The sequence below is a fragment of the Schistocerca cancellata genome, chromosome 4 (assembly GCF_023864275.1).
Source record: "Schistocerca cancellata isolate TAMUIC-IGC-003103 chromosome 4, iqSchCanc2.1, whole genome shotgun sequence".
Classification (NCBI taxonomy): domain Eukaryota; kingdom Metazoa; phylum Arthropoda; class Insecta; order Orthoptera; family Acrididae; genus Schistocerca; species Schistocerca cancellata.
The window spans coordinates 796,264,594-796,278,727 of record NC_064629.1 but is presented as its reverse complement, the minus strand read 5'-3'; the positions used below and the strand labels follow the sequence as shown (position 1 = coordinate 796,278,727).

The following is a 14,134-nucleotide window of genomic DNA, read 5'->3' as shown; positions in this document are numbered from 1 at the left end:
TATGTTTCAATGAAAAATGTCTGTCCAATCAAGTTACTGAAATATGCACATGTGAATATAAAAAAAGACAAAGGTAGCCATGTGTATAAAACAAAAAAAGTGAAGTGATGTCGATAAAAGAAGAGATCCAAAACAGCAACTTATTATAAACAGAACTACAATAAGTACATCAGGCAATAGTGAAGCTACTACAGATTTCTGTATTTGACATAATTAAGAAATTGATTAACAAATATGAAAAAAATGAAAATAAAAATTAAACTTATGCATTAGAAAAAAGCATTAGGCATTAATCCATAATTATAATTAAAATATAGCAGAAGTAGAATGTGACAAAAAATTTAAAGTTTCCAATAGACCAAAAAATTTGACAGAAACAGAATTTAATAATAATGAAACATATTTATTACAAAAAGGCCTAGCACATAATTTATCACATAGATCAGCTCAGTCTAATACAGCAAACATTATTCCATATGTTAAAATAGCAATTGATACTGCTAAGCTTTGAGTTGCAGATCAAAACTACATTACTGAAGAGATACCCAAAGTGATTAGCAAACACAATTATAAAAGTAAAAATAATAAATTCCACCAAAAAAGAAAACAAAAATATATGTGCAGTTTGTGAATAAATAGAAACATACAATGCTATAGTTTTCAAAGCAGGCAAGAGAAATACAGTAGAGATTATGTTTTGGTCAGACTATATAAATAAAACCTTAGAATTTTTCAGCAAAAACAATATCAATGATGTAGAAAAGGACCCAAACAAACGATTCTAAGCCCTAATTTAAAAAAACCGCAAATAAAGCTCAATTTTTGGTTGATAAAAGAGAAAAAGCATACTGCTCCTTGAAAAACCCATCTGCACCCAAATTATGATGCCAACCAACAGTTATTTGTATAAGCAGTCCAGCATACCAACTTAGAAAAAGTTAAATTTTATTCTGACTTAAGATTAGATTGCTTGACAATTGCTAAAGAACAACTAACAGTTGGAAAGGTAAAACTGCCAGTTGCTACAGGCCAACTTACATTTGCTATGGAACACCCATCCAATGACAGTAAAAGAAAATACAGAGGGCAGGACGTGTTTACTCCAGCAAAGCCTGGTCATGAATGCTCTGTGTGCATTTGACAGTTCGTGCAGTACTGCATTTGATGAAGGTTGTTATGAAACTGCCGGCCGCGGTGGTCTAGCGGTTCTGGCGCTGCAGTCCGGAACCGCGGGACTGCTACGGTCGCAGGTTCGAATCCTGCCTCGGGCATGGGTGTGTGTGCTGTCCTTAGGTTAGTTAGGTTTAAGTAGTTCTAAGTTCTAGGGGACTTATGACCTAAGATGTTGAGTCCCATAGTGCTCAGAGCCATTTTTTTGTTATGAAACTGATTAGTGCAACATTGCTTGTGGTATGGCAACATCTCTAAAAGACATCATTTGAGTGCTTACAATCATGGACTAGCAGCTGGACGGCTTGAAGTTGATCCAAGTGTCACTATTGTTCCTACAGTAATGGTTGTGTCCACAAGTGTCCTCTCATGATTAAAAAAGGCTGCTGAATGTGGAAATTTTATCTGAAAGCCTGCCAGTGGTCATAGATGGACTGCCATCCTGTAAGAGGATTGATACATAGCCCTAGTGGTGAAAAGGAACAGAGATCTCTTACTAGGCAGATCACTGCTGACCTTGCAACTGCTATCACTACATGTGTCTATGCCAGTACCATTTCCTGACAATTAAATCAGGCTGCCTTGTATTCTTGGAAACATGTTAAATACATCCTACCTCAACCACACTATCACTCAAAGGTGTTTGTTGGTGTAGGGAGCATGTTGATTGGGGTCAGCAACAGTGGTGCAGAGTGATGTCCTCTGACAAATCCTGTTTCACTGTAGCAAGTTATTCTGGCGACCAGTTAGTGTGGAGAGAGAGTGGAACATGTTATACACTATAGGATGGTCATGAACAACATCAGTATGGGCTGAGCACTATGGGGTGGTCAGGCATTATGCACAATGGCCGAACACTACTGCATATCTTTGTGTGAGGTACCATAACAGCACAGCAGTATTGCAGGGAGATTATTCTGGATCATACTCATCTGTTTTGGGGTAAGGTAGGTTCCGACTTTCCATTTATGGTTGACAGTGCCCACCCAGACAGTACTGCTGAGGTATCTGACATGCTGGAAAGTGAAAATATTGAACATATGGAATGGCCTGCATACTCCGTGGACCTAAACCCTCTCGAGCATGCCTGGGATGCTCTTGGCAGATATGTTTCCCAATGAACACCCCTCCCCAAATTGCACAATAACTGAAAACTGCCTTGAGAGAGGCGTGAGACAATATCACCCAAGGACTGCTCAACAGTTTGGTAGACAGTATGAATCACAAGCGCAAAATGCACATTAGTTCCCAAGGAGGCCATATTCCTTACTGAGAGTTCAATTGACCTTTTTATTGAGAGTCCGACCTGTGTCAAACATGAACGTTATGTATGTCTGTCATCCTGCTTTCCCATGTAGTAAAATTGGTACCATTTTTCGTTATAAATATACCACTCCACATCTACTATGTAAGTATTATATTTCCTATTATCAAACATTGCCTGTGATTATTCCTGTCCAATAATTTCACTGTTCCTTAGCAACTGACAAGCAGTGTATGTGTATGTTAATCAATGTGTGGTAAAGAATTCAAGCAGCTGCATACAACAAATTAAAGATGTTCACATTGTAGAGAATGCAATACTTATTTCCTTAGATATATCCAACATGTATGCTAACATACCTGTTAGTGAAACTATTGAAATGATTGAATGTGCTTTACACACATGTGGTAAAATGTGTGCAGTTGAAATAGAAGAATTTATTATTTTACTGAAATTGACACTGTCGCACAACTATTTTAAGTTCAATGACCAGCTGTATATACAAGAACACAATTTAGCAATGGGACATCGCCTTGCTGGTGGACATGCTAATAGTTTTCTTCTCCATACTAAGAAGTTAAAAAAAATTCCAGAATGGACTAATAAAATTCAGTACTACTGCAGATGATACATTAATGTTATTTAAAGGAACACAAAATGAAATAGATATGTTCCACACACAATGGAATACCCTACATAAAAATATCATGTTAACAATCAACTGTGAACAATATAATAAAATAAATTTCCTTGATCTTGAAATCGCAAGAAATGGAACATTGAACAAATTCAAAATCTACTGAAAATGACAACCACAGGATGTATAATACATAATAGCTCATCATCCAAAAGCACACAAAGAAGCATATTTTGGAGCTTGTCTAGGGATACTAATAAGTTATCCACTGACTAAACAAAAAATAACATCTGAATTAAAGACACAAAGAAATACAACCCCACCACAGTCAACAAAATTTATACCAGAAACTACACACAAATGAAAATAAAATAAAATACAGAATTATCTTAACAGGGATAAATTACAGCAAACACACACCTAACTGGCATGAGCCTGTCTTCATTTAGTATATTTGTAAACTTGAACAAAACCTCACAGCCAGAGACACGGCAATGCCTGTCACATGTTGCAGCTTACTAGAGAGAGAGAGAGAGAGAGAGAGAGAGAGAGAGAGTGTGTGTGTGTGTGTGTGTGTGTGTGTGTGTGTGTGTGTGTGTGTGTGTGTTTTCTGCTAACAGAGATGTTACAAACTAGAAGTAATGTTGTAGCATATGGTATGATGAATACCAAATGTAATATTTGCATGTTTAGCTATTGCCAATGACAACTGCATATATTTCGTAAACAATTTCTTATGCTAATTATGTATATGTTATATAAATCATGTAATCACTATATTACACAAACATTCTGAAATATCATCATTGGGATATCCTAGAGAACATCATATATAAGACAGTTTGGATTACAATGAATTGAAAAATCACACATACACAAAACACTACAATACGCGTTACACTGTAAGTATTAACCCATTGTAACAAATATGTGTATTTTGTCTAATAGAGGCACCACTGATGATGGGCAATTCCTGAAACTAGTCCAGTGAAATAAAATACTGCCACAAAGCAGCTTTTGTTGAATAATTAATTAATAATATGACATATTTTCAATTACAATATTTTATTTCATTTTTCCTTCTCATTTTAGGGGCAGATAAACATATTTCTAAATTCTCCCTTGAATGGCTCTACAAAAATAATTACAACACCCACTATCAGAAACTAAAAGATCAGAAGCCAGTTTTGTGGAATAATACAGTGAATCTTTTAGATGATGCAGTTGATGCAACAGCTTACTTAGAAGACGAAAATTATGTGAAAAAGGTTCTTCAGTCTCTTGCAAGATTTGGTGTTGGATTTGTAAAAAATGTAAGTAGTAACAATGTGACTAACGTCAGGCTATTTGTTTTCTGTTAAAGTAGTACATTCAACTTAATATTTTTACTTTCATGAAATACTCAAATAGTGTATGTCTGGTGATTAGGGGACAGAACAAGATACAACTAAATAAATATGCTGTATTTATTCTTTAATTAACTTCTATTAGACAAAGATACAGCTAGTTTAAAATTTTAGAAACATGTTCAACAGTCTGCCGCTGTCTGTTGCTAGTGGGTTCCAAATTGTCCACATTTCACTTCCATACATGGCTACACTCCATACAAATACTTTCTGAAATGACTTCCTGACACTTAAATCTATACTCGATGTTAACAAATTTCTCTCCTTCAGAACGCTTTCCTTGCCATTGTCAGTCTACATTTTATATCCTCTCTACTTTGACCATCATTAGTTATTTTGCTCCCTAAATAGCAAAACTTGTTTACTACTATAAGCGTCTCATTTCCTAATCTAATTCTCTCTGCATTGCCTGATATAATTCGACTACATTCCATTATCCTCGTTTTGCTTTTGTTGATGTTCAACGTATTCCCTTCTTTCAAGACACTGTCCTTCTGTTCAGCTGCTCTTCCAGGTCCTGTGCTGTCTCTGACAGAATTACAATGTCATCGGCGAACCTCAAAGATTTATTTTTTCTCCATGGATTTTAATTCCTACTCCGAATTTTTCTTTTGTTTACTTTACTACTTGCTCAATATACAGATAGAATAACATCGGGGAGAGTCTACAACCCTGTCTCGCTCCCTTCCCAACCACTGCTTACCTTTCATGCCCCTCAACTCTTATAACTGCTGTCTGGGTTCTGTACAAATTTGAAATAGCCTTTCACTCCCTGTATTTTAACCCTGCCACCTTCAGAATTTGAAAGAGAGTATTCCAGTCAACATTGTCAAAAGCTTTCTCTAAGTCTACAAATGCTATAAACGTAGGTTTGCCTTTCCTTAATCTATTTTCTAAGATAAGTCGTAGGATCAGTATCGCCTCACGTGTTCCAACATTTCTACGGAAATCAAACTGATCTTCCCTGAGATCGACTTTTACGAGCTTTTCCATTTTTCTGTAAAGAATTCGAGTCAGTATTTTGTAGACGTGGCTTATTAAACTGATGGTTCGGTTATTTTCACATCTGCCAACACCTGCTTTCTTTGGGATTGGAATTATCATATTATTCTTGAAGTCTGAAGGTATTTCGCCTGTCTCATACATCTTGCTCACCAGATGGTAGAGTTTTGTCAGGGCAGGCTCTCCCACGGCTATCAGTACTTCTAATGGCATGTTGTCTATTCTCGGAGCCTTGTTTCGACTTAGGTCTTTCAGTGCTCTGTCAAACTCTTCACGCAGTACCATATCTCCCATTTCATCTTCATCTACATCTACATCCTCTTCCATTTCTATAACATTGTCCTCAAGAACATCACCCTTGTATAGACCCTCTATATACTCCTTCCACCTTTCTGCTTTCCCTTCTTTGTTTAGAACTGGGTTCCCATCTGAGCTCTTGATATTCATGCAAGTGGTTCTCTTTTCTTCAAAGGTCTCTTCAATTTTCCTATAGGCATTATCTATCTTACCCCTAGTGATATGCGCCTCTACATCCTTACATTTGCCTTCTAGCCATCCCTGCTTAGCCATTTTGCACTTCCTGTCGATCTCATTTTTGAAACTTTTGTATTCCTTTTTGCCTGCTTCATTTACTGAATTTTTATATTTTCTCCTTTCATAAATTAAATTCAATATCTCTTCTGTTACCCAACGATTTCTATTAGCCTTCGTCTTTCTACCTACTTGATCCTCTGCTACCTTCACTACTTCATCCCTCAAAGCTACCCATTTTTCTTGTACTGTATTTCTTTCCCCCATTCTTGTCAATCGTTCCCTAATGCTCTCCCTGAAGCTCTCTACAACCTCTGGTTCTTTTAGTTTATCCAGGTCCCACCTCCTCAAATTCCCACCTTTTTGCAGTTTCTTCAGTTTTAATCTACAGTTCATAACCAATAGATTGTGATCAGAGCCCACATGTGCCCCTGGAAATGCCTTACAATTTATAAGCTGGTTCCTAAATCTCTGTCTTACCATTATATAATCTATCTGATGCCTTCCAGTATCTCCAGGCTTCTTCCGTATATACAATCTTCTTTCATTATTCTTGAACCAAGTGTTAGCTATGATTAAGTTATGCTCTGTGCAAAATTCTACCAGGTGGCTTCATCTTTCATTCCTTACCCCCATTCCATATTCACCTACTACGTTTCCTTCTCTTCCTTTTTCTACCACCGAATTTCAGTCACCCACGATATTAAATTTTCGTCTCTCTTCACTGTCTGAATAATTTCTTTTATCTCATCATACATTTCATCAATCTCTTCATCTGCAGAGCTACTTGACATATAAACTTGTACTGCTGTGATAGGCGTGGACTTCGTATCTGGCTACAATAATGCGTTCATTATGCTGTTTGAAGTAGCTTACCTGCATTCCTACTTTTTTATTCATTATTAAACCTACTCCTGCATTACCCTATTTGATTTTGTATTTATAACCCTGACCAGAAGTCTTGTTCCTCCTGCCACCAAACTTCCCTAATTCTCACTATATCTAACTTTAACCTATGCACTTCCCTTTTTGAATTTTCTAACCTATCTGCCCGATTAAGGGCTCTGACATTCCACACTCCGATCCGTAGGACGCCAGTTTTCTTCCTCCTGATAACAACGTCCTCCTGAGTAGTCCCCGCCCGGAGATCCGAATGGGGGCCTATTTTACCTCCGGAATATTTTACCCAAGAGGACGCAATTATCATTTAACCATACAGAAGAGCTGCATGCCCTCGGGAAAAATTACGGCTGTAGTTTCCCCTTGCTGTCAGCCGTTCACAGTAACAGCACAAAAAGGCCGTTTTGGTTAATGTTACAAGGCCAGATCAGTCAGTCATCCAGACTGTTGCCCCTGAAACTACTGAAATGTTTGCTGCCCCTCTTCAGGAACCACACGTTTGTCTGGCCTCTCAACAGATACCCCTCCGTTGTAGTTGGACCTACGGTACGGCTATCTGTATCGCTGAGGCACGCAAGCCTCCCCACCAACGGCAAGGTCCATCCCTCCACACCTATCCTCCAATAAATACTTCATGTCACACGTATCTGGTACATTTTCGATCACCCTGGATGTGCATCCAGTAATTTACTAGCACTTTCTCTGCCTTTGCTGCAGCTTGTCTGCTTATAACTTAATGATCACGTACTGCTTTCTTTCTAGCTTTACCCTAAGATGAACATGTACCGAGATCACTGCACATCATACAATTCAAGTGCCACAATCTCCTCAATGACTATACTACATGTAGACTGTGCGTTACTTCCTCCCTCATGTTCTTTCTGTATGTACCATCTGAAAATACTCGCAACTACTCTCCAGTACACGACAAAATAAGCACATATCATCTCCCATCAAAACAGAAAAAGCCTCCAAAACCGCTACACTAACAAGACAAATAATATTTCAAGCAAAAAATACACAAGAACTTAATCATTTGGATGCCATACACTCCACATATCCCGATGCTTCAAGAGTTGGTAGTCTCTGACGAAAAATACATATACACATAAGCAAAAAATGCAGCTACACAATACCCTTCGTAAAATGTGTGTGTGTGTTGAGGTTTATGGGCGCTCAACATCGTAAAAGAAACACACAAAACGAAACATCTAAAATTCGGAACATACTGTCCTTTTTATGTTGGCTTAACCCTCCGTCTTAGTGGGTCTGGTAAGGAGCTTCTAGTGCAGGTGCCTCTTGTTCTACCTTCTATGCTGCCTCCTTCTTACCACTTCCTGCCCTCCTCCTGTGGGACTAGTGGCGTCACTCGTGGCAAAGAGTCCGATGCACGCTGAAAGGGACAGACACAAATGACTGTCGTACAGGTAGGCAATTGTTGCTTTAAATTCACAGGAAGGTAACTGCAATTTCTCGATATGGAAGCTGACACCACATGAAGAATTTCTTTGTCTTCCATTTTGGGGTGTATCACCTACTGTCCTACTCAGCACACAGGTATCTTTGCATTCTGCTGCGCCATATGTTCCTGATGTTTGAGGGCCATTGAATTGACTTGCTGTACCTGCGCCCTTCTGTAATGTTCTTGTAAAACTTTGCACTGGCGTTCATTCTGATATTGAATTTAATAAACTCGAGTGGTGATTACATTTTCCAGCCAAATACTGCTCAGTATGGTAATACATCTGTGATTTGTAAAATGTTGACAACATATAGTAACAATGTATGCGAATTCTTCACATACTGCTCCACATCCTATTCCTGTGAACATCACCAGTACTATTCAGCTACACTCTGCTCTGGGACTCTGTGTTTCTAAGACCCCTCGTACCCTGATAACTTGTAATATGTGCTTCTTTTAATACTTCCTCATGAATCATAGTAGGAACTACAGCACATAGTCTGAACTTTGTTTTATTGCATAACACACCTTCATGCACAATGAAATGAACCTACACTTCAGATAATTTGCTATGGTGTGACCTATTCTCCATAATGCACCTAGTTTGCCACTGAGGCTATCTGCATCCCTGTGATTCTTTCCCTGTTCAAGAGCCGGCCAGAGTGGCCGAGCGGTTCTAGGCGCTACAGTCTGGAACCGCGCTACCGCTACGGTTGCAGGTTCGAATCCTGCTTCGGGTATGGATGTGTGTGATGTCCTTAGGTTAGTTAGGTTTAAGGAGTTCTAAGTTCTAGGGGACTGATGACCTCAGATGTTAAGTCCCATAGTGCTCAGAGCCATTTGAACCTGTTCAAGAATTACTTCAAAATAGAATTCACTTAGCTTCATTGTCCAACGCGTTAGTCTACTAAATGGGATCTTCAATCACAATCACCATTTTAATGCCATGCGGTCTGTTATAGCTTTAAATTTCTTACCATACAAATTACATTGGAAGTATGCCACGCCATAAATAAGACTCAGAATTTCCTTCTCCATGTAGGCAAGTCGATGTTGGGCCCCCATTTACTTCTTGACTTAACTCGCAGTCAAGAGCATGATTATTAGTGTTAGAAGACTGTATGAACTTTTTCTCATAATTTGGAAAAACCAGCACAGGACCAGTTGCCAAAAATACTTCATCTTTCGAATGCGTCCTCTTGCATTGATGTAGACTGGAATTTTACACCTTTTTCGAAAAAAAAATGAGTGAAAGGTCTTGCTGTTTCTGCAAATTTTGGGATGAAATTCCTACACCAGTTTGTTAGCTTTAAAAATGACTGTAACCTCTTTGTCTACTGAGGTGTTGGAAAATCTTGTGCAGCCTACACTAACGTAGAATGTGTCCATACTCAATGAGACTAATCACATGGGCTAAATATTGCACTTCTTGTAATAGGAAGTGACACATCTCTATAATTTATAACGTGTGGAGTGCTCTAGTTTTTGTGTAATCTACCCCACCACTTAGCGCACAAGCAGGGCGCCGAAAAAGAAAATATTGAGCCTGTGGAACCAGGCCCTGACAGGTAATGAGATAGCAGACAAACTCACTGTTAGACATCAGAAGAACACTTGTTGTCGATGTACCTAAAATATCTCATTGAGGAAGAGGGACCTCTACTTTAGGACAAACGAACAGTCTATTCCCTGTAAATAGACATTTTTTGTTACATAATTACCACAAACATTTGGGTTCAGAATGGTAATCTTAGGAAAATCCTATACTGTCTAGGAAGCTCCCGCGTCAAAATGTAAGGCAAGATAAGTGTATTCATGAAATTTAACAAAACTTAATCCGAAAGACTATGACAAAAGTACAAGCAGAAATCTCAATCGAAATTTCCGTCAGAAATATTCACTCTGGCAACATAAACTTAGCTACTGTAACTGGGCAATGTTCCCTATCACCTGTATGACTTATCCGAATTTAAACGTCATGATGACTTGGCTGTCACGAACACGAGGAAATTTTAGCTATTACTCCAAGCTTATGCAGTTCTGAAGTGAGACCACGCTAGTGACTTCCAGCATTTAGTGCCCCAGCAATGCGTCATTTACCTGTCGAAGTGTGTAGCGACAGTGGCGGCGGCGGTTGTCTGCTGCATACATCGTGTCTTGTACCTGTCAACGTAATAACGGTATACTGGCCTCTGACTTAATTTAACCAGTCGAAAACTTCCTAAGTTTCCATGACGTGGAAGACTGTGTGTGTATCTAGGCTAAGACAAAACGGCTTTGTACATTCGCCAAGGCTGGACGATGTGCACAAAATTTCTCTCAAAGTTCTTGCAAGAAAGTTAACTAGAATGACTCGTCTCGTTTCCTCCGCTTTGGAGATATACGAAGGATTCAGCACGAATATGGCTCAAACAGAACCTAGTGAACCAAAGATGTTCACAGGGAAACTTCTTTCTGTGTTACCACAGTGCGTTAAGCTCCCCACATACTCGCTGCCTCTTGAGACAAGAGAGCCTCAACTATCCATCTACAACTGACTGTATTGTGGTGATCTCCCCCCCCCCCCCTCCCCCCCAATGTACGGTGGCCTTGCTCTGCACCGACACTGGTATCGGTCAATGGGAGCTTCTGTATTCTCCGTACTTGCTTGTTCAAGACTATCAGAATTTTCCTAGTAAACTTCTGCATCACAATAGCGTCGCCTTCTCCCACCTTGTCTTCCTTTTTTCAGTCAGTGTCCAATTTTTGGTTATTATATTTAAGTTTCGCCATGTTACATGTGAAGACCATGTGCTCTTCATGACAGGATCATGTGATCCAAATGTTTACTAAAACTGCGACGCAGGGGATTTTTTTTCATCTGCATTAGAAATGCAAGAGGCAAGGGCCCCGATCAAAGTCGTCTTAGACTGGCTCCCTTTGGTGAGGACCGGTTTGTTGTGCCTCGCTTATGTTTCCTGAAGTCTTATTCCATCCCGCACTTCTGTGTCCTAACGTGAGCAACTGGCCCCTTTCACTTCAGTTCTACTTTGCTACAATAAATACGCATTTATCTGCATGCAAATTAGGAAGGGACTAATAGTACCATGCACACGAAAGCCACGCATATGCCCACTGTTCATTGCACTCCTCGTTAGCAAGCTACGTCCAAAGTATGGCATGTGCCTTATCAATCGAATCCGCGTGTCCTGAAGAATCACATGTGAGGTGGTAAAATACCCAGCCACCTTACGTGTCTTCCCCCTTCTGAGTTAATTTGGGACTGCGTATAATTGATGGTTGAGGTATTGATTAACTCAGCGGAAAACTACAAAACTCAGTGTGGTAATTGAACTCTACCCTGTATTATCAGCCACTTCAAACTTAGACTTACGGTAATATCATAATGAAATTTTAACTCTCATCCAAATTATCTTTTTTGGTGCTACCTTGAAATAATCTCAGTGTTGATACTTGTATGTAGATTCTTATTACAATAAATTATAAAATCGAAAACTTTCCTTACCTCTTACAATTCCTGAAAAACTGGGGAGGATCTAATTAGTTTCCTCGGCTGCATAGAGAGAGTACAAGCACGAAATAATGGTGATGCACGATGTGGAAGATTAGTCATATCATACGGTTAGTTCCCCATAATTTGTTTTCCTCATCTTATAATCTAAATCTACGAAAAGGTTAGTACGATCATGCCTAGTAATATCACTTTTTTATTGGTTGAACTTTCCCTCTGTAATAGCATTGTAATTTCCGGTCAGTATTCTATCTTTCCTGTTGGTCCTTGAAACATAGATCTTCGAAGCGTAGTGTTTTATCCTATCAATTTGATTTTTTCTTTCACTCAATAAGTATCTCAGAATTATTATTTTATTATAATTCGAATACCTGTGGTTGATTAACTGAACCTTTGTTAACTCTTCCTTGCCTTTTTATCTTTTGTGTAGTAATTTTTTCTGGGCGATATATGTACCAGTGTCCAGATAGTTACTCCACTTCTCCTTCATTATGTGTAAAACTGCAATACCCATTTTTTTTCACCTGCGGAACAAATACTTATTAATGCCACACGACAGTTACAACGTCACTGGCTTACTCCTCCTTAGTTAACCTCTCTCCCTCATATAACAAGTTATCTGTCGCGAATTGTCCGATGTGCGTTCCTAGACACCAATCCAAAAATACTGCTTATGGCCCTTCCTGTCAAACCTATTAATCGTAATGAAAGGTCCTCATATCTTTGCCGAATCCTACCAAAAATGACAGGATCTCACGCTCCTTTGCTATGAGCCCGAATATCTTTAATTATTCGATCGCATTCTGCGTATGGAATCTCATCTTACACCTTCCTCAATTTAAACTTTGCAGATCTTAAGTCCACCAACCATCACAACAACACGTCCCGTCCTTCGATAGGAGAGATATCAGGTTCAGCTTCATAGTCTACCTTTGATGTTATGTGTACTCAACCTTCAATCAATTCACAATGGCATCATATAGCAACATCCTATTTCTACAGTTCACTCTAAGCCTTGATTTAAACATACATATTTGTACACACTTTCTTCACCATTCTTTGCATTACCCACTTCGTCCTTTGTTTCATATACAAAGGATAAAACAGTTGTTCAGTACAATCATGTTTAATGCTATGTTTCAGCAAATTAATATATCCTTGTTCTCTTTCTATGCAGCTCAGAGTTCCATCCTAGTAAGAACTACTATATTGCTTTTATTTTGTTCCATTCTATTTTAAATGAAACCACCCCTTTTGTTTTGACCTTCTATAAGTAAATAACCAGCCTACATTGATTTTTGACCTCTTATTTATTCATTAACTTATTCCATGGATTTTATCTTACTCTTCGACTTTATCCTTCGTAAGCCTTCAAGTGGCTTGAGTGGTGCATACCTAGTGATTTCCCTGTCTTTGAGTTTATCAATTCCACTGCATTTGCATGGAAAATTCTGCTGATTTCCATTGGTTCCCTAGGTGCCGCAAAGAATTTGTGGCATTGTTGCCTTTGTTTATTAGACTAATAGTTTGTTTGAGAGGAGCTTTTGTCCTACGGTGAACACTCGATTGGTGGTATTTTCGTCAGCTCCGCGCTTTCTGACTGCGCAACGAATGCTATTTAGTGCTACTGAGACTATATGCCGGTGTTATCTTAGAACTGGAGGAAATTTTATGAGTTCCTTAATCTTATTTGGAGTTGGCTTCTTCTTTAACACTGTAATTGGTGGTAGTAAAGTAATACTGTGGGACATCTCGTTTATTACAGCTTGAAATTTTTGTAAATATACATCCCACATGTTATGTCTCTTGTTACAGTATAAACGACATAATGTCGTTAGATTTTACATTGTACGTGCTGCTGGATTTACACCTGATTTATATTTGGAAATGTATATAGGCTTCATCTTGTGTCGTTTAAGTGTGGTGTGCCATTGTTTTGATCTGAACTGAGTCCCGTTATCCGAGAGTATATTTTCGACCTGTCCAGTTTGAACCAAGAAATCTTGTTTAAGGGTATTACTGACACTGAGCCATGTTGCCTTTTTCAGAGGTGTGAGGGTGATGTACTTAAAAGTTAGTTCTATCACCACAAAAATCAATACATGACCTTTCCTTGTATGTGGCAAAGGACCCATCAAATCAGTTGCTGTGATGAGTCTTAGTTTCTCTGGAACTATCCGGAACATGGGTGGTCTAGTCTGAATTGTCATATGTTGAGCCCGTTGACAATCTTTACGTTTGGGTAAAACTT

The 14,134-nt window shown here is 38.7% G+C and overlaps 1 protein-coding gene across 1 annotated transcript in view; it reads left to right on the top strand.

Moving 5' to 3' along the window:
- Window positions 1-14,134, top strand: part of LOC126183632 (trimethyllysine dioxygenase, mitochondrial) — a 531,746-nt gene that overhangs the window by 212,186 nt on the left and 305,426 nt on the right. Inside the window, exon 5 of the mRNA XM_049925754.1 lies at window positions 4,164-4,384. Coding sequence (XP_049781711.1) covers window positions 4,164-4,384 — 221 coding nt within the window. The remainder of the gene's footprint in view (window positions 1-4,163; window positions 4,385-14,134) is intronic.